Genomic DNA, 20,986 nt, shown 5'->3' with positions numbered 1-20,986 from the left:
CTCAAATGTTGATCTTCAAAACATTAGACATCTGCGTTCAAGCTTACCTCTTTGAGAAATTGTTTTGCTTCATTCACGGATTTAAAGCATTTGAATGATTTATTGGGCAGAGCAACCCTTAGGTGAAAGGGATATAACAATGCTGGACAAAGATTCCTCTGATATAATTCTGACATCACCATTTTAAAATGCAATCTTTCTTGCATCACCTCAGGACAAAAATCTTCAACAAAATGAAACTGAAGATTCTCATGCTCAGTAACTCCTTTCTGATGAGCAATCCGAATGAAGTGCTCCTTAGTATTCACATTGTGACATCGAAGAATTACATGACGTGGTTTTGGTTTCAGCGCCCGATGAGTACGGTTGAGTGCAGGAAGGGAAGAAAATACCTCCGAGCCAAAGACCTCCATTAAGAATTTTTAAGATAGTACACAGGGCCCATATGTCCAAAGATAAATTGGCACATATTTTTTCCTAATATAAGCCCTATTTGTGACAGATGTAACACAAAAGTGGCTACTCTGACTCAACTGTTTTGTTCATGTGTTAAGTTTAAATAATTTTTGGTGGGATGTGTTTGGAATATTATCTAAAGTTATAGATGCGGATGTTCAACGTAATCCACTTACAGCAATTTTTGGGATTATTCCAGAGGAAGCATTTTATCTATTTGATTTTGACATTATATGCTGTTTATATGTTTTTTTATATTATCTACTTGTTAAACTCCTCTTCCAATTTGTATATTCTTTATTTGGAAACCAATAAAAAAGATTGAAAAATGCTCTTAGATGAAGCATTGAGAAAAAAACTGAGTAAGATCCCGGCTCTCAATGTCCTCACTGAGTCTATTATTCACAAATTCAGTCTGTGGCTTCGACTCTCCAAATCAGTAATCTTGATTTTGTTCTGCTCCAGGGTTTGAGTGGTTGAACTTCATTTCATTTCCAAAGAATTCAATTTGCGATCTCTCTGTTTCCCAGCTTTAATAAACTCTGAAATTTGCCGCTGCTGTTTTTCGTTCTTCTTTTCAAGTGTTGCCAATATACCTTCGCTCTCCTTTAACCATAATTCCAAGGTAATAAATCTTTTATCAAGTTCTTCATCCAAAAGATTCTAGATAGCCAGTAAAGTAAGTTGCAACTTTTTAGGCTGTTCAAAGACATCTTCTTTCTTTCCATTTTCACTGCCTTCTTCCTCTGTAAGCCATTTCAGTCGATTAAAATTCAAATTCAAACATATAAAAGTGTTATAAACACTTTGATAAAGATATTAAAGGGGTGGTAAGTAAATTTAAAATGAACGGAGCAAAGCTGGAATGCAACCTACTCCATGTAGCGCCTCCATGAGAGTCCTTCGCCTAATGTAGCCTAACGCGCACATTCCCAAAAATGTAGCTACACGTCACGGCAACACAGACTGCAGGTACTGTGATTGGTCCACTTGGCAGCAGCCAGTTTCCTCCTGTGCATTTTCTGTTGCTTTGAAGTTGGAAGGTGGACTACATCAAGGAGAGGTTAGGTGAGGTAGTCAGAAAATATGTACATGTGCACGACTCTTCATTGGCAGACAATAAAAACTTGAAAATGGCATCAAAATCGTGCAAAGAAATTTCCACCAACATTGCTTTGGACATCGCAGACTGCACAAAGTAATGGAAAAACTTCTCATTTTTCTGCGTTGCAGTAATTTCGAAAGAAGTAACACTTCTGCAACATAGATTAGCTCCAACTCCAACAAGACGTAGTCAGCAGTCGCCATTGTTCCCAACTCAACACGAGTCAATTCAACACAGTAGCACAGAACCCCAACACCAACTAGCGTTTTGGCAGAGCGACGCAGACACACGAACTCAGAAGTAGAAATGCTCACAACCACATAGCGTCTACGCAGAGGTATAATTCAGGCTTCAGCAGGTGAATGGCTTCTCCCCAGTATGAAGCCGCTGGTGAACCAGTAGGGTGTATGACTGAGTGAATCCCTTCCCACAGTCTGAGCAGGTGAACGGCCGCTCCCCAGTGTGAAGCCGCTGGTGAACCAGTAGGGTGTATGACTGAGTGAATCCCTTCCCACAGTCTGAGCAGGTGAACGGTCGTTCCCCAGTGTGAACTCGCTGATGTACCTTCAGATTGCATGATTGAATGAATCCCTTCCCACAATCTGAGCAGATGAACGGCCGCTCCCCAGTGTGAACTCTCCAATGTACCTTCAGTTCAGATGAGCAAGTGAATCCCTTACCACAGTCTGAGCAGATGAACGGCCTCTCTCCAGTGTGAACTCTCCAATGTACCTTCAGTTCAGATGAGCAAATGAATCCCTTACCACAGTCTGAGCAGATGAAAGGCCGCTCCCCAGTGTGAACTCTCTGATGTACCTTCAGTTTAGATGACTGAGTGAATCCCTTCCCACAGTCCGAACAGGTGAACGGCCGCTCCCCGGTGTGAAGCCGCTGGTGAACCTGTAGGGTGTATGACTGAGTGAATCCCTTCCCACAGTCTGAGCAGGTGAACAGCCTCTCCCCAGTGTGAACTGACTGGTGTCTCAGTAGCTGAGATGACAAAATGAATCCCTCCCCACAGTATGAACAGGTAAACGACCTCTCCCCACTGTGAACTGACCTGTGTGCTCGTAGCTGGGCTGACTGTGTGAATCTCTTCCCACAATCTGAGCAGGTGAATGGCCGCTCTCCAGTGTGAACTCGCTGATGTATTTTCAGTTTAAATGACTGAGTGAATCCTTTCCCACAGTCTGAGCAGGTGAACGGCCTCTCCCCAGTGTGAACTTTCTGATGTACCTTCAGAAAAGATGACCGAGTGAATCCCTTCCCACAGTCTGAGCAGGTGAATGGCCTCTCCCCAGTGTGAACTCGCTGATGTTTCTTCAGATCAGATGAGCAAGTGAATCCCTTCCCACAGTCTGAGCAGGTGAACGGCCTCTCCCCAGTGTGAACTCGCTGATGTGTCTGTAGGTGGGATGACTGAATGAATCCCTTCCCACAGTCTGAGCAGGTGAACGGCCTCTCCCCAGTGTGAACTCGCTGATGTGTCTGTAGGTGGGATGACTGAATGAATCCCTTCCCACAGTCTGAGCAGGTGAATGGCCGCTCCCCGGTGTGAACTCGCTGATGAGCCATTAGGTCATATGACCGAGTGAATCCTTCCCCACAAATTCAGCAGATGACCAGTCTCTGCCCAGTGTGAACTGACTGGTGTGTCCACAGGTGGAAAGACCTACTGAATCCCTTCCCACACACAGGATAGGTGAATGGCCTTGCCCCAGTGTCAACTTGGTGATGTCCCTTCAGATGAAATGTCCAACTGTATCTATTCCCACTGTCTGAGCAGATGAATGGGTTCCCCACCTGTTTGAAATGACGGGCGTGCCAGTCGGTCAGATGATCGAGTAAATCCCTCCCCACAGTCTGAGCAGGAAGGATGATTGTGTGAATCTCTTGCTCCTCTTCTTAAGTATCTGGACAGAGACAGCAAAACTGGTGTGTTGTGTTCGGGATTCCCGTAGACAAATTCCTTGTCATTTTTAACCTGTAAAAAGATTTACAAAATCCATCAATGGGTGTAGGACAACATTTCAGATGAGATCACTTGAGTTGTCAAGGTGTGATCTGACATCACACTGTTACAGTGAGTTTGAACCTAAGTTGGTGAGAGAAATTATCTCCTGACTGGGCACAGTGCTGGTATCTGTAATGATCATCAAACTGTCTGATGTTCTTCCTGTCTCTCTAAGAATGGGGCATTTCTGCCATCGCCAATTTGTGACTTAGCTCAGTTTGACTCTCTCCATTGGTATTATTCCCTGTTCCCACTGAGCTGCCTGGCCCCACAGTAACTGAAACACTCTCACCGAAAAAGCCGGCAGTGCATTCCATGCACCCACCAGTCTCTGTGTAGAAAACTTACCCCGACACCCCCTTGGTATCTATTTCCAAGCACCTGAAAACTCTGCTCCCTCGTGTTAGACATTTCAGCCCTGGGAAAAATCCTCTGGCTATCCACACAATCAATACCCCTCATCATCTTATACACCTAAAAAAGTTCTAAACATAAACACGGAAGTTATACATTGCTTTGAGGATTTGTTGGACGTATACAAAATGATGAGGGAGAAGATTGGGTAAATAAATGCAAGCAGCTTTTTCCACTGAGGTTGGGTGGGATGACAACCAGAGGTCAGGGGTAAGCGGGGAAGGTGAAAATTTAATGGGAACATGTGGAAAAGCTCTTTACTGAAATGGTTGTGAGAGTTTGGAATGAGATGCCAGCACAAGTGGTGAATATGAGCTCGGTTTCACCGTTTAAAAGAAGTTTGGATGGGAGCCTGGATGGTAGGGGTATGGATTTTTTATAAAAAGGGCCCAAAGGATATCGGGAACCAAATTCACCACAACCACAAACTGTTCCTGCCACTGCCATCCAGGAAACGGTACCACAGCAAAAGGACCAACAGGTTCCGGGACATCATCTTCCACCAGGCCATCAGACTGATTAATTGATTTCTATGTTTTCTAGACTGTCCTATATACAAACTAATTATTATAAATCAATTTCAATTACACATTGCACATTTAGACAGTAATGTTACGTAAATATTTCTACTCCTCATCCATATGAAGGATGTGCATAATAAAGTCAATTCAATTCACCCTCTCCACTATCTGTTCTGTCTTTCTGGCTCCCATTCCCCCTACAACTTACTTAAACCATATCAGCCCCAACCCACACTACTTCTAGTAAGCCTTACCACTAAGATATTAGTTGCCTGTTGTTCTGTTCCCCTAACTAACAAATCCACTTATCAGCCCTTTGACTTTCCTCCCCCCAACAGTTTCCAAAGTGTTCCACTTGTTGTTGTCCGGGCATGGCCATTGGAGTACTCTGCGATGGCTATTTAACCTCATTCTCCTTCCTGACTCTCACCCAGTTTCCTGTGTCCTGCACCTTGGGTGTAACTCACCTCTCTTCATGTCATATCTATCACCCCCTCCTACTGCTGGATGATCTGGAATTCACCCATTTCAAGATCCAACACCTTAAAGTGCAGGGTTACAAGCTGAAGCTGGATGCACATCTTGTAGGTGAGGGCATCAGGGACACTGGTCTCCCCTCCTTCCCTCCAATATTCCCTCTAATTTGTAATAACCAGTGTGCACATGAATCTTGTACTGTGCATTTTTACCCAGTGACAACATGTGCACAGTGAATTATATATAGAGATATATTCATTTTCACAGCTGGCAAATCGCGGTCGATAGGAACTTTGATCTCCTCTGGGTTTGATCGAGTTCATCTGCACTCTCACACAACCTATGTAGCAGGCCTGTAATGGGTAATGAAGGATTTTCTCACCAAAGCTTTTGCATATTGTCTATATGTGGTTTGCTTGCTAAATTACACTTTAAAAAGTCAGATTTTCAAATATCACTCCACTTCTTCCCACTTGCAAATTCTCCAGCAACTTTTGCAACACCAGAATACACACAAGTATCACCAGTTTCTGTATTCCCCTGAAGCCTCCCCCAATGACTGACAGTGGTGAACTCAGTGATGGTAATGCCAATGAATATGAAGGGAAGGGCAGTAGTCTGTCTCATTGGAGCCTGGCACATTTGGGATGTGAAAGCTACTTGCTGCCCAGGACAAAGGTATTTGCCATCATTAAGTACCCAGAGAAAATGGGACAAAACATGTTCTCACGGGTAAAAATGTCCAGAACAAGAGGAGGTAGAACAAGCAACAGGCACAAAATGCTGGAGGAACTCAGCAGGTAAGGCAGCATCTATGGAAAAGAGTACTAATGCTGAATTCCTCCTTTTTTAATTAACCACCTTTTTTTTTGATCAACCAGTTTCCAAATACTTCTAATCTTTCACTTTTAACCACATCGTGCTGGTCTTATTCGTCCTCCTCCTCTGAACCCCATCTCTCTCTGGAGCCCCTGACTCAGGCTGGCAACACTTCGGTTTCTGACTCTGCACCATCGAAGATTCACTCGCTAGTCTGCTGTCAGGCTTAAGAGGTGCATTGAATTGCGAGACCGCAGGTTCTTTTACTGAGAGAGATCGAGAGAGAGAGAGAGAACGTCAAAACCACAGAGAGCTCATCGTCTTATTCACCCTGGAGAAAATCATGCAGGTGTATTAATTTCAGCCCAGGGCTGAAATGGCTAACACAAGGGGGAAGTAGGTACAGGGGAGGTGTCATTCATAAGTTTTTATAAGCAAAGAGTGGTGTGTGTGTGGAATGCACTGACAGCAACAGTGACAGAGCCGGATACAATAGGGTCTTTTAAGAGACTCTCAGATAGGTACATGGAGCTTAGGAAAATAGGTGGCTATGTGGTAGGGTAATTCTAAGCAGTTTCTAGAGTAAGTTACATGGTCGGCACAGCAATGTGGGCCAAAGCATCTGTAATGTGTTGTAGATTTCTATGTTTCTATGAAATTTACGGGAAATCTCCTATCCCATGGAGAGGTGACTAGTTGCAACCTGTCATCTCAGGGAGAGTGAGACGGGAACGGCAGGGATAGATTTTCATATACTGATATGGAACAGAAACATGGGCAGGGACAAGATGGGCCGAGTGGCGTTTCTTGTGTACATTGTGAGTGTGGTAGAGACAGTAAGTACCTGAGACACGGGATTTGACAAAGAACTGATTTATCTTTCACAGATCCACAATATTAAACACCAGTCTAGTTTAAGGCTAACATCGGTAGAACAGACTCCTCCAATGCTCAGTGACCAGGGTTCAGTCCCGGGTGCGATGAGCAGCCACAAGAACTGCAGAATCTGACAGTAACAGTCCCTCATAAACCTGCAGCTGCCTTCAGTCACCGTGATGGTTAAACATTTAACACGGAGCTGATTTGAACTTCCTCCCTGATGTAGGAGCGCTCAGACCGAAGATGGAAAAAAAGAAGGAAAAAAAAGATAATAAAGTTGTTTGCACAGTTAGGGATAAACAGAGAGGAAGAGGTGGAGAGTTTCTTAAATGCATCTATCTTAATGCTAGGAGCATTGTAAGAAAGGTAGATAATGTAGATGAGCTTAGAGCATGGATTGATAACTGGAAATATGATGTTGTATTTATTAGAGAAACATGGTAGCAGGAGGGGTGTGATTGGCAACTAAATATTCCTGGATTTCGTTGCTTCAGGTGTGATAGAATTGGAGGGGCAGGAGTTGCATTGCTTGTCTGAGAAAATATTACAGCAGTGCTTTGACAGGATAGATTACAGGGCTCGTCTAGGGAGCCTTTTTTGGTGGAATTGAGGAATGGGAAAGGTGTAGTGACACTTATAGAGTGGTATCATAGACCACCTAATCGGGAGCGAGAATTGGAGGAGCAAATTTGTAAGGAGATAGCAGATACTTGTAGTAAGCACAAGGTTGTGATTGTGGGAGATTTTAATATTCCACACATAGAAACATAAAAAATAGATGCAGGAGTAGGCCAAAGTGAATAATGTCACATTTATCCACATTAAATTGCATCTGCCTTGAATTTGCCCACTCACCTAACCTAGCCAAGTCACCCTGGATCCTCTTAGCATCCTCCTCACAGCTAACACTGCCGCCCAGCTTCGTGTCATCCACAATCTTGGAGATCCTGCATTTAATTGCCTCGTCTAAATCATTAATATATATTGTAAACAACTGGGGTCCCAGCACTGATCCTTGCAGTACCCCACTGCTGACTGCTTGCCAATCTGAAAAGATCCTGTTTATTCCCACTCTTTGCTTCCTGTTTGCCAACCAATTCTCTATCCACATCAATACCATACCCCCAATACCGTGTGCTCAAGTTAGCACACTAATCTCCTGTGTGGGACCTTGTCAAAAGCCTTTTGAAAATCCAAATATACCACATCTACTGGTTTTCCCCATCCACTCCACTAGTTACATCTTCAAAAAATTCTATTAAGATTCATCAGACATGATTTTCCTTTCACAAATCCACGCTGATTTTGTCGGATGATTTGACCTCTTTCCAAATGTGCTATTATCACATCTTTGATAACCGACTCTAGCACGTTCCCCACAGCCAATGTCAGGCTAACCCATCTATAATTCCCCGGTTTCTCTCTCCCTCCTTTTTTAAAAAGTGGGGTCACATTAGCCACCTTCCAATCCTCAGGAACTAATCCAGAATCTAAGGAGTTTTGAAAAATTATCAGTAATGCATCCACTATTTCTTGAGCTACTTCCTTAAGCACTCTGGGATGAAGACCATCTTGCCCTGGGGATTTATCTGCCTTTAATCCCTTCAATTTACCTAACACCACTTCCCTACTAACATGTATTTCCCTCAGTTCCTCCATCTCAGTCCCCTACTATTTCCAGAAGATTATTTATGTCCTCCTTAGTGAAGACAGAACCAAAGTTTGTTATTCACTTGGTCTGCCATATCCTTGTCCCCCATGATAAATTCACCTGTTTCCGACTGTAAGCGACCTACATTTGTCTTAACCAATCTTTTTCTTTTCACATATCTATAAAAGATTTACAGTCAGTTTTTATGTTCTCTGCCAGCTTTCTTTTATAATCTTTTTTCCCTTTCCTAATTAGGCCCTTTGACCTCCTCTGCTGGACTCTGAATTTCTCCCAGTTCTCAGTTATGCCACTTTTTCTGGCTAATTTACTATCCCTAATTTCCCTTGTCAGCCACGGGTGCACTACCTTCCCTGGTTTATTCTTTTGCCAAATTGGGATGAACACTTGTTGTAGTTCATCCATGCAATCTTTAAATGCTTGTCATTGCATATCCACCATTAACCCTTTAAGTATCATTTGCCAGTCTAGCTTAGCTAATTCACGTCTCATACCTTCAAAGTTACCCTTCTTTAAGTTCAGAACCTTTGTTTCTGAATTAACTATGTCACTCTCCATCTTAATGAAGAATTCCACCATATTATGGTCACTCTTACACAAGGGGCCTCGCATGACAAGATTGCTAATTAACCCTTCCTCATTGCTCAATACCCAGTCTAGAATGGCCTGCTCTCTAGTTGGTTCCTCGACATGTTGGTTCAGAAAACCATCCCGCACACGTTCTCAGAAATCCTCTTCCTCAGCACCCTTACCAATTTGGTTCACCCAATCTATATGTAGATTGAAATCACCCATTATAACTGCTGTTCCTTTTTTGCACGCATTTCTAATTTCCTGTTTAATGCCATCCCCAACTTCACTACTACTGTTAGGTGGCCTGTACACAAATTCCACCAGTGTTTTATGCCCCTTAGTGTTACACAGCTCTACCCATATCGATTCCACATCCTCCAGGCTAATCCTTCCTTTCTATTGCGTTAATCTCTTCTCTAATCAGCAACGCTATCCCACCTCCTTTTCTTTCCTGTCTATCCCTCCTGAATATTGAATATCCCTGGATGTTGAGCTCCCATCCTTGGTCACCCTGGAGCCATGTCTCTGTGATCCCAACTATATCATATTCATTAATAACTATCTGCACATTCAATTCATCCACCTTATTACGAATGCTCCTTGCATTGACACACAAAACCTTCAGGCTTGTTTTTACAACACTCTTAGCCCTTATACAATTATGTTGAAAAGTGGCCCTTTTTGATTTTTGTCCCTGGATTTGACTGCCTGCCACTTTTACTTTTCACCTTACGACATTTTGCTTCTACTCTCATTTTACACCCCTCTGTCTCTCTGCACTTGTTCCTATCCCCCTGCCACATTAGCTTAAATCCTCCTGAACAGCAGTAGCAAATGCTCCCCCTAGGACTAGCAGGAGGGACAGCCCTCAGTGATTCCTGTGTATGCACCCTGGAAGCCTCAAGAAATGATAGTGATCATGAATCAGGCCCCAGAGAGAAAAGAAAAACCAGCACAGTTTGCTCAGTGTGTCCACAGTACTACACAAATGTTTAATGTGACTCCTCAAGATTTATTCGGTCTCTGCTGCATGATTCTCTCAGCTGCTGAGGGATGGAAATGGAAGGCAGAATTGAGATACGAAACCTATCAGGAGTTACAGGCGGGAAACCATAATGAGAATGAACAGACAGACCAGATTATTCAAGCCTTGGAAAGGGCTCTCCAGCAACCTGTAAACATCACTAAAGTACCTGAATGCAAACCTAAGCCTGGGGAATTGGGACCAGACTGTTGAGAGCGATTTGTGGCCTGCTACGGCACCTTCACAGGAGACCAAGCCTTTAATGATGGGAATCTGTCCCCCCAGTTCAATGCCCTACTGCTCCAATGCTTACCAACTAAGTTAGCCAACATGATTAAAACAAATAATATGGATTGTCCTGACAATGATCGAAATCGAATGCGACGAGCTTTGACATATCATTTGGACCCAACTTTCGAATCCCGATCAACCCCGATGGGAAATAATATTAAAGCTGAATATGCTCAGCGGGAAGAAGGACGCGAGCAGGCTATATCTGAGGAACAGAAATGGGAGCAAAAACCTACCAAAGGACAGGTGGGGGCAACAACCCGTTTAGAAACTGACAAGAAGATGATTCCAACCATGTGTGCCAACCCTCAGGAAGAGCCCAATGTAATATTGCAAGTTGCTGGAAATCCAGTTCCATTTATGATTGATATGAGGGCAACCACAACCACTCTCGATCAGGAAATAGTATCGGAAAAGGGATTCCAGCTATCAGACGTTATAATCACTCTGTCAGGGTTCGAAGGCATGGAACGTACGTATTCACGTACCCAGCCACTGCAGGTGGATTTCCAGGGGAGCCAGTGTGAGGTTTCATTTACAGTCACCACCAGACAGGGGGTGTAATCTAGCCTGGAGAGACTTGCTCTGTCTGTTGGAAATCGAGATTCTTTGCACAGACAATGCTGTCACCCTTGACAGGTGAACAACCAGCAGCTTCCCCAGTTTCCGACCCCCAAGTGGAGAGCACTTAATTTGGACTCCACTCCTTCTGCCAGCAGCCGACCCTCAAGTGACTCTGTGCTTTGACCCTACAGGGTGCGCCACAGAGGAAAGCCAATATTATGCACCCCTCGACGGACAGAAGTTCCCAGTCACGGTGATTAGACAGGTTAAAGGATGAGACGGTATTGCATTACTGGCCGAATTTCCAGATTTCCTTTGGTGACAGACAGAACTGGTAGTTCCCCATACCACCATTAGGGTTTGCACTGGGTTCAAGCCAAAGAGCCCAGGGTTCCTGGCATACACCCTAACGAAACAAGTCTCCAGCACCGAGGGAGACTGGCAAGACATGGCCTTGGGTCTAGTCCAATACGGGAGGGAGTCTGAGGTGAAGACGGGATATCTGGTAAGACAACCTTTTAATATTGACCGATCCCAAGATGCTGTACCCCATCTCTGTGCAATTTCAGGCCAAGAAGTCTGTCGCACCAACTGCCCCCTGTCTGGATCACCACAAAAGAAGGTCAGACTCTCCCATCCATTTAACAATATCCCCTCAATCCCGAGGCAACGTTTTCTGAGGATGGAAGCTCTTTTGTGGATCCAGCAGGAAAAGGATGCGATAGTGACGGACAGTGAAGTAATTGAGCAGGCCTCTTTTGAAGCAGCTGTCTCCGCCCAGAAGGCTGAGCTGTTTGTTCTGACTCGTGCCTGTATCCCAGCAACAGACTAAAGTGGGAACATTTACACAGACTCCCGTTATGCATTTGGAATTGTACATGACTATGGGGTTCTCTGGGAACATGGGGATTCCTGACTTCCTCTGGCCACCCCATTAGTAATGCTACCTTTGTAAACAACTTACTCACCACTCTACAGCTACCTCAAGTTTTGTTCTTCTCAGGGGGACACCTCTGAGGAGGAGTGAAAACTGTGGTCCCAGATGGGGTGCCAAAGACCCCGACCTAGCTTTTTGGATCTCCCCAGTGGGACAGATTTGTGTTCCTACAGAGTTTTTACCAATATTGGTCGATTAGATACATAATTGTACACACCTGGGAAAGGAGGGAATGGTTGGTAACCTGTACCCTGCACATCAGGTATGACTCCCTTGCCAGGTGGACATTTTTGTGTCTACAAGTTGATTTTATTGAATTGCCTAGAGTACATTGCTATAGATACTGCTTAGATATTATAGATGTGTTTAGTAGATGGGTTGAAGCTGTTCCAACTACCAATAATACTGTTATGACTGTTGTGAAGGTATTTTTACGGGAAATAATTCCCAGATATGGCCTGCCAGAGATGCTGAGCTCTGACAATGACCCACACTTTGTGATGAAAGTAAACAAAGGCGTACGTAATGAACTAGCTATCAAGCAACAATTCCACTGTGTACACCACCCTCGGGCCGCTGGCACAGTGGAGAGAGCCAATGGCACTCTGAAGAGTAAACTGGCCAGACTAACAGTGGAGACTGGACTCACTTGGTTGAAGGTCCTTCCGTTACCCAGTTCCACATGAGGGTTACCCCACAGGGGAAAACAGGGTTGTGACCAGCTGAAATCATTTATGGACGGCCCATGAGGACACCCTGGGGACTAAGACCTTGTGTATCATTGCTCTCAGAAAGTCTACCAGCAAAATTGGATATTCATACGCGAGGGGAAGACATGGGGAAATATATATGCCAACTAACCAAGATTTTCCAAGCATACATTCGCAGGTATGACAGGCTGACAAGGAAGAGAACTACTCCGCACCATGGAACCTGGGATTTTTTTTCCTGATGAAGAACTGGGATTAAGGGAATCTTGGACCTCGGTGGAGAGGACCATATCAGGTGTTACCGACCACCCCCACAGCTGTGAAAGTGAAGGGGCAATCTCGGTAGATATATCATTAGGCGCTAAACATGTTACTGAAGGAACTGAGTAGAAGGTCTCTCTCAGACTAATGGAAAATGTATTGGTTGTTAGTGGTGTTCTTGTTTATGTCTTTGAGAGGGCTCACCCCAGCATCCGGGGGTCCCATGTTAACACATTTCTGTCTTTCTGTCATACCTATGCCAAACAGGTAGAACTAGGGGCCTGCTGGGTTTGTGCTGAAATACCACAGCATGGTAAATCTATGGTTCCAATGTCAGTAATCCTGCTCAATCAGAGTGAGGAACTCTCAGCCTGGGCTTTCTCAAATAACATCCGGGGAAGTGAGATGAGGACCTGTGGTCCAGTCAGAGATGACTGTGGCTGTCAGTGTTTTGAGGGATGGTGTCTCAGGCCCCCATCAAACTGAACTTCCTATACTGGGAAACATGCATCCTGGCCATACTTGCAGGTGCCCAGCAGCCGAGAGGAACAACTGAGACTGATTGATTTTGGATGATTACTTTTCTCTCCTATGGAGTAGCCAGGAATTCACGAGAGATAATCAATTTGGATACAGCACTTGAGGAGCTGGCCACAATACTGCAGGGGCCCTGACAGAAACACAGGCCCAAGTAACAGAAATATCCACTGAAATGATTGCAATCTGGCAAACAGTCATATAGAATCGTACAGCTTTAGAGTTTATCCCAGCTGAGAAAGAGGGAACCTGTGCTGTTATTGACACAGAATGCTGCACCTATATCCCTGAGGAATCTACTAACATTACACCCCTCTCCAAGCACACTGCAAAGGAGATTGACAGCATCAAGAAAGTAGGGCAGGATTTACACGGGTTCACTGAAGGGTCGAAATGGTGATCTTTGAAGGCCTGTTTGGTAATATGTGGGGCATGATACTGCATTATGTCCTAATAGTTGTACACATCTCTGTTACAATTACTGTTATACACTGTCTTTACCAACTGATAAGTCAATGCTGTCGTCAGTTGCTTTCTCTGTAAAAAGTTACTGCATTGTTGATAATGTAATGATCAAACGGAGGGAAGGATGAAGTCTGTAAAATGGCTAACACTTCGTTAAACAATAGCAGCCTGTTTTTCTGAAAGAAACTGCTGATGATCAACTGATGTGCTGAGCCATGTTTCTTCTTGCGGGTAGCTAGCTAGGGTTTCAAGATGCTTATCTCCTTGCGCATTCACATGTAGAGATAGGACAGCTTCAGTCTGTTCTGTGTGTGTAAACCATTTGTAAACTATTTTGTAGTTTGTCTTTAGGGGCTCCAGCCTGTCATGTAGTAAATATCTTTGGCTCCAGCCTGTCTTGTGTGGGGGTATCTGGATGGATATATCTGTGGTGTAAGGGGAATTGTTAGTCAGTTAGTGGATTGGGTGGGAACAGTCACAGACTGTTCCTGTTTGAGGGATTAACTAAGTAAGCCCCGGGTGCTTGGAATAAAGAGTTTGTACCGTACGTGAGTGAATTTATCCGGATTCGACTTCCACAGAATAGGAGTGGTTTTAAAGGGCTGTGCTGCTGGAAGCTCATTACCAGACCTGGAGTGATTGCAACTGGGTCTGACAGAGGCGTAACTGGTTGTTCTGGGCACATTCAGTCTCACTCCAACTATTTCCCACCTTCCCTTATACAGGTATGTAATGTCTAAAGGAGCAGTGTTTGAGTAAATGAGACTCACCAAACTTTCTCCTGACTGAGTCAATGGAATCTCTGAGTCTCTTGAGGCAGAGCTGTTCTCTCCAGTTAAAGCTCTCAGTCCTCAGGCTGGTTCACTTGTTGCTGTTCCCTCATCTTCAGCCGTGGTTTGCTTCTAGTTGGGGTTTTTCTTTTTTATAAACCTCTCACCGCAGGTCTAACTTTAACCAGGGAGACAATGAAGTACAATAACAATAAAAAGGAGAACCAAACATTTCTGGTTAATGTTACTAAAAACAAAATGTTGAAGGCTGATATAATGATCTCAGTAAACATTTTTTTATTGTCACTATTGTCAATATGAGATAAGGAGGAGCCATCATTCAGTCAGGAACAGAATTAGGTGATTCGATCCATCTGGTCCACCCCACCATTTAACCACAGCTGATTTTCATTCCAACACCATATTCCTGCCTTCCTCCTGTAACCCTGAGCTACTCAGCAATCATCAATATGTTAATCTCTGTCATAAATATACCCAAATGGCAGCTTCATCCAACCTCTGTGGCAACAAATTCCACAGATCAGACATCTTCTGGCCAACTTTTTTTCTCCACTCAGTTTTAAAGGGAAGCTTCTTTATTCCGAGACTGTGCTGTCAGATCACAGTCTAATGGAAACATCCTCTCCATGTCCACTGTACCCAGGCTTTTCAGCATTTGGTAGGTTTACTTAACCAAACATCCCCCACCACCCTCACCGTCCCTCTGAACTCCATTGAGCACAGGTCCAAAACAATCAAATGCTCCTCATACATAATGCCGAACATTCCTGAGATTATTCTTGTAAACCTTGTTCACAACAACTGTACTGAACACATTTCTAGGAATAACAAACTAATTGGCACCAGGGTAATTTGCAAGGAAAGGTTGTGGTTACTTTATTGTTCAACTATCACAGAGTGAGCCATTTCCACTTCCACATTAAAACCGGTACATTTCAGGAAACATAAACCAATCCAGAGTGAATGTAATAAAAAGAAATTGGAATTACCAAACTGCTCAGCATGTAAGGAACAGCTGTGGGGAGAGGAACAATCTTTACAATTCAGGTTAATAACATTTTGTCAGGATGAATTCAAAAATTTTCAGTTTTTAGTGCAGATCTCCAGCAACTTGAGATTCTGCCCGATTTCCACCACTTTATCCAGATTTGACTTCCACAAAATGCGAGTGACTTTAAAGGGCTGGGCTGCTGGAAGCACATTACCAGACCTGGTGTGATTGCAACTGTGTCTGACAGAGGCATAAATGGTTCTTCTGGGCACATTCAGTCTCACCAACTATTTCCCACCTTCTATTGTACAGGTATGTAATGTATAAAGGATCAGAGTTTGAGTAAATGAGACTCACCAAACTTCCTCCTCACTGACTCACTGGGAACTCCAAGTCAGCTGATTCAGAGTTGTTCTCTCCAGTTCATGCTCTCAGTCCTCGGGCCAGTTCACTTGTTGCTATTCCCACATCTTTAGCCATGGTTTGCTTCTAGTTGGGGTTTTTCTTCCAATAAACCTCTCACCACAGGTCTAACATTAACCAGAGAGATAATGAAGCACATTAACAATGAAAAGGAGAAGCAAACATTTCTGCTTAATGTTACTAAGAACAAAACTCACTGAAATTTAAACGTTGAAGCCAAATATAATAATCTCGGTGAACAATCTTTTATTGTCCCTCACACATCACAAACCAATATGGGATGAGAAGGAGCCATCATTCTGTCATGGTAATACATAAGACACAGGAACAGGATTAGGTGATTTGATCCATCTGGGCTATAAACGTGCAGGAGCAATGTGTGGTTAAGTGCCATGCTCAAGGATACAACGCACTGCCTGGCCTGAGGCTCAAACTCATGACCTTCAGATTGCTTAACCACTTGGCCACGTGCACATCACAGAAACCACTCTCCCCCCTAGACTTCCCAGTCCGTCGGTAAAGCAGGCAGTGAAATCAAAGATCCCCAAAACCTGGGAACTTCTCCTTTCTCACCCACCCCAGCCCGGGAGAAGACACAACAGCCAGAAAGCTCAAGGACAAATGTGAGCAGCCTCAGGAAGCGTGGCGAGTTGGGGGAAGTTAACGAGACTCAGTGACCAATGTCAGATCCCCCAACACAACATAGAGGAAGCATCCTGACCCAACCGGGGACTCTGAGCACACACCATGTCATCTTGCATCACAAAGTGAAGGGTAGGGCTGATCGACGGTAAACAGCCTCACATGACCTATTGGTGGGTCTCCCATTTCAACTCTGCGGAAATAGACAGCCTGGGCTCCAGGTTTGGATCGTTCAATGCAGATTAAGTGAAGTCTACACATTTTTGACCAGACCAGATAATCGGAAAATAAATGAGTAATTGGTCCTCAGTTCGGGGCTCACCGCCAACATCAGATCTCCCTGCTTGGGATCGGTCTCAGTACTCACCGATGGGAACGCAATATCTTCGGCCCACAGACAGTGATCCCGACCCCTGGCTCCCCCACCCAGGAGGTGAGAACCCTTCCCTCGATCCCACAGATGATGCACTTCAGCACTGAGTGGAAAAGAAAACACCGCCCGGCCGGAGACAGTGAACATGCGCGAAGTGAGTGTCACATCATCCGGAGGGCAGGGCCTCGGAAACAGATGCACAGGCGCTGCCCATCTGCTGTTAAATGGGAGGGGCAAACGGGATCACGTGACCAGTCGGGTCTCCCACCCCAGGCAGAGTTTTCCAGCTACCCACCACTCTGTGTAAAGAAACAAACTTGCTGCTTACATCTCCTCTCACTGTAAATATATTGGACATTTCAATCCCCAGGAAAAATAGATTGTCTGTCCACTCAAAATCAGAATCAGGTTTATTATCACCGGTGTGTGTCATGAAATTTGAAAACTGTGCAGCAGCAGTTCAATGCAATACATATTATAGAAGGAAAAAACCCAAAATAAAATAATAAAAATAAACAGCTGAATCATTTACAGCATATCTGGGACCCTTATTCTTTGTGATTTTAATAAATGACCTGAATGAGGAAGTGGAGGGATGGGTTAGCAAGTTTGCTGATGACACAAAGGTTGCGGGAGTTGTGGATAGTGTAGAGGGCTGTCAGAGGTTTCAGTGGGACATTGATAGGATGCAAAAATAGGCTGAAAAGTGGCAGATGGAGTTCAAACAAGATAAGTGTGAAGTGGTTCATTTTGTTAGGTCAAACATGATGGCAGAATATAACATTAATGGTAAGACTCTTGGCAGTGTGGAGGATCAGAGGGATCCTGGGGTCCCACTCCATAGGACACTCAAAGTTGCTACGCAGGCTGACTCTGTGGTTAAGAAGGCATATGATACATTGACCTTCATCAATCGTGGGATTGAATTTAGGAGCCGAGAGGTAATGTTGCAGCTATATGTGACGCTGGTCACACCCCACTGTGCTCAATTCTGGTTGCCTCACTACACGAAGCATGTGGAAACCATAGAAATGGTGCAGAGGATATTTACACAGATTGGGGAGCATGCCTTATTAGAATAGTTTGAGTGAACTCGGCCTTTTCTACTTGGCGCAACGGAGGATCAGAGGCGACCTGATAGAGGTGTATAAGATGATGAGAGGCATTGATCGTGTGCATAGTCAGAGACTTTTTCCCAGGTCTGAAATGGTTATGAAAAGACAGTACAGGTTTAAGGTGCTGGGGAGTAGTTGCAGAGGAAATGTTACGGATAAGCTTTTTTACTCAGGGAGTGGTTGGTGAGTGTGTGGAATTGGCTACCAGCAAGGTGGTGGAGGTGGGTAGAATATGGTCTTTTGGATAGGTACCTGGAGACACTGGAGAAAAATAAAGAAATACTAGCTTAGAAAAATAGAGGGCTATGGGTAACCATAGTAATTCCTAAGGTAGGGACATGTCGGCACAACTTTGTGGGCCGAAGGGCTTGTATTGTGCTATATGTTTCTGTGAATAAATTAAAAATCGTGCAACAAACAGAAATACTATATATTTTAAATGTGAGGTAGTGTTCAAGGGTTCAATATCCATTTAGCAATCGGATGGCAGAGGGGAAGAAACTGTTCCTGAATCACTGAGTGTGAGCCTTCAGACTTCTGTACCTCCATACCTGCTGGTAACATTGAGAAAACCACATGCCCTAGGTGTTGGAGGTCCTTGATAATGGACGCTGCCTTTCTGAGACATGGCTTCTAATCCTCTGGTAATCTTATAAACGTCCATCCAGTCTCACCCCTGCTGGCACGGCTCCGGAGAAAACAACACAATTTTGTCCAACCTTCCGTTAAAACTCAGGCCCTCTAATCCAGGCAATATCCTGGTAAACCTTTTCTGCGCCCACTCCAAAGCCCCGATATCCTTCCGAGAATGGGAGCGACCAGAACTGAATGAAACACTCCAGATGTGGTTTAACGAGTTTTATAAAGCTGCAACACAACTTCTCGACTTTTGAACTCAATGCTTCAACTGATAAAGACAACCATGCCATTTGCCTTCTTAACCACCCGATCAATCTGTGCAGTCTCTTTCAGGGAGCGATGAACTTGGAGTCTAAGATCCCTCTGATTATCAACACTGTTCAGGGTTTTGCATTTAACAGTGTACTGTCTCATACAATCGACCTACCGAGCTGCCAAGATGATCATCACTAATCAAATCTCACTGAGATTTCTCAGGTCCTGTTGAATTTATTGCCAAGTGCACAAGTACGGGAAGGTACAGGGACAGAGAAACACTGACTTGTAGCAGCATCACAGGCAAGTACATTCAGATAACACACGGAACACAAATTATACCATTCTCTGTCAGTAACAAGATAGAAACATGTTTTACTTCATCCTTCTAATAGGACCAGAACAACAGGGGCTGAGCGGCGGCTCATCTCAGACGGTTCGGTGTGAAGGTCTCACAACCCGGACCGACCCCGGCAGATTCTGTGAAGGAAGCGAGGAGAGGCCGCCAGTTCGGGAAAGTTCATCCCCTCCCCCTTCAGGTTTCACCGATCACCTTGTGTTTCTCTCTCCCTCCCCACCCCCTCCTTTTATTCTCCAGTCCTGCCGAAGGGTTTCGGCCGGTAATGTCGACTGTATTCTTCCCCTAGATGCTGCCCGGACTGCTGAGTTCCTCCAGCATTTTGTGCGCGTTGCTCGCATTTCCAGCATCTGCAGATTTTCTCTTGTTTGAGTTCGGGAAAGTTAACTCACCACTCAACGTCAGACCTCCCCGCTCGGGACCGGCTTCAATACTCACCGAAGGGAAATCGTTGGTGTTGCCCCGCAGAGAATAATCCGTCTCCGGCTCCCCGTCCAAGGGGGCGAGGACCCCCTCCCGATTCCGAACCCGAACCCGAACCCGGATCCACCGCTGACCCACTTAGACAAAGAACGAAAAAAACATCACTGCCTGGCTCGGGCCTGTGAGCATGCGCAATGTGCTTCGTTTGCGTCACAGGTGGTGGGCGGGGCCACGGAAACAAACCCGCAAATGCTGCCGATCTGCGGTAAAACATGATGACGTTTCGCTGGAGGGTCTCCCATGTGACCGGTGACTGTTCCTCGCCCTTCACATACTGCCCTACCCACCGCCGCATTTCCCACATTATTTCATTATTTCCCTATATCATTTCCATACGTATTTAGATTTTCCTTCCATATCTTCCCCGATCCCTTTCCCTCCAGCCCCAGGTCACAGAGTTCTCAGAGTTATAGTTTTGATTCACTTCCCATCCCGACACACAATTCAGACCCACACAGAAAATGAGCAGGTTTCTTTTAAATCAGTCAACACACACAAAATGCTGGTGGAACGCAGCAGGTCAGGCAGCATCTATAGGGAGAAGCATTGTCGACGCTTCGGGCCGAGACCCTTCGACAGTCCTGAAACGTTCCGAAACGTGGACAGCGCTTCTCCCTATAGATGCTGCCTAACCTGCTGCGTTCCACCAGCATTTTGTGTGTGTTGCTTGAATTTCCAGCATCTGCAGATTTCCTGGTGTTTGTCATTTAAATCAGTCTATGTTTATAAACACTCATTTCTATTCACATTCCTCTAGCCTCACTGGACAGGAACACTGAAACATTAAGTGAGAAACAACAGCAGGAGGCCATTCGGCCCCTTTAACCATCAGCAAGATGGAGGCTACTCTCCCATCTCAGCCACATGCTTCTGCCGATCCTCATTTTCTCGATCCCTTGGGTCTCCACGCATCTGCCAGCCTCTGTTTTATGTGAGGACGATCACCGAGTCTTCAACACCCTCTGTGCTGGGGATTTACAGACATTCACCACCCTCGGCGTGGAGACATTTCCCCTCATCTCAGTCCCGACATTTTCACTGCCATCATATTTGACCGACTAAAATGAACAACTTCACACTTACCTGGGCTGAACTCCATCTGCCACTTCTCAGCCCTGTTCTGCATCCTATCAATGTCCCGCAGTAAACTCTGACAGCCATCCACACTATCCTCAAAACATCCAACCTTTGTGTCATCAG

The 20,986-nt window shown here is 44.8% G+C and overlaps 2 protein-coding genes across 3 annotated transcripts in view; both read right to left on the bottom strand.

Annotated features, from left to right (window-relative positions):
- Nucleotides 1–20,986, bottom strand: part of LOC140722104 (NACHT, LRR and PYD domains-containing protein 3-like) — a 421,136-nt gene that overhangs the window by 287,159 nt on the left and 112,991 nt on the right. The gene's annotated exons all lie outside the window — the stretch shown is intronic.
- LOC140722077 (uncharacterized) lies at nt 1,913–19,813 on the bottom strand. The gene is made up of 4 exons (XM_073036874.1): nt 19,742–19,813; nt 15,856–16,028; nt 14,487–14,664; nt 1,913–3,545 (listed from the first exon to the last, which is right to left on the bottom strand). Exon 4 carries the CDS (start codon nt 3,134–3,136, stop codon nt 1,913–1,915), a length of 1,224 nt encoding a protein of 407 aa, XP_072892975.1. The 5' UTR covers nt 3,137–3,545; nt 14,487–14,664; nt 15,856–16,028; nt 19,742–19,813.

Source organism: Hemitrygon akajei, unplaced genomic scaffold (assembly GCF_048418815.1).
Source record: "Hemitrygon akajei unplaced genomic scaffold, sHemAka1.3 Scf000069, whole genome shotgun sequence".
NCBI lineage: Eukaryota > Metazoa > Chordata > Chondrichthyes > Myliobatiformes > Dasyatidae > Hemitrygon > Hemitrygon akajei.
This window is presented reverse-complemented; position numbering and strand designations above follow the sequence as displayed.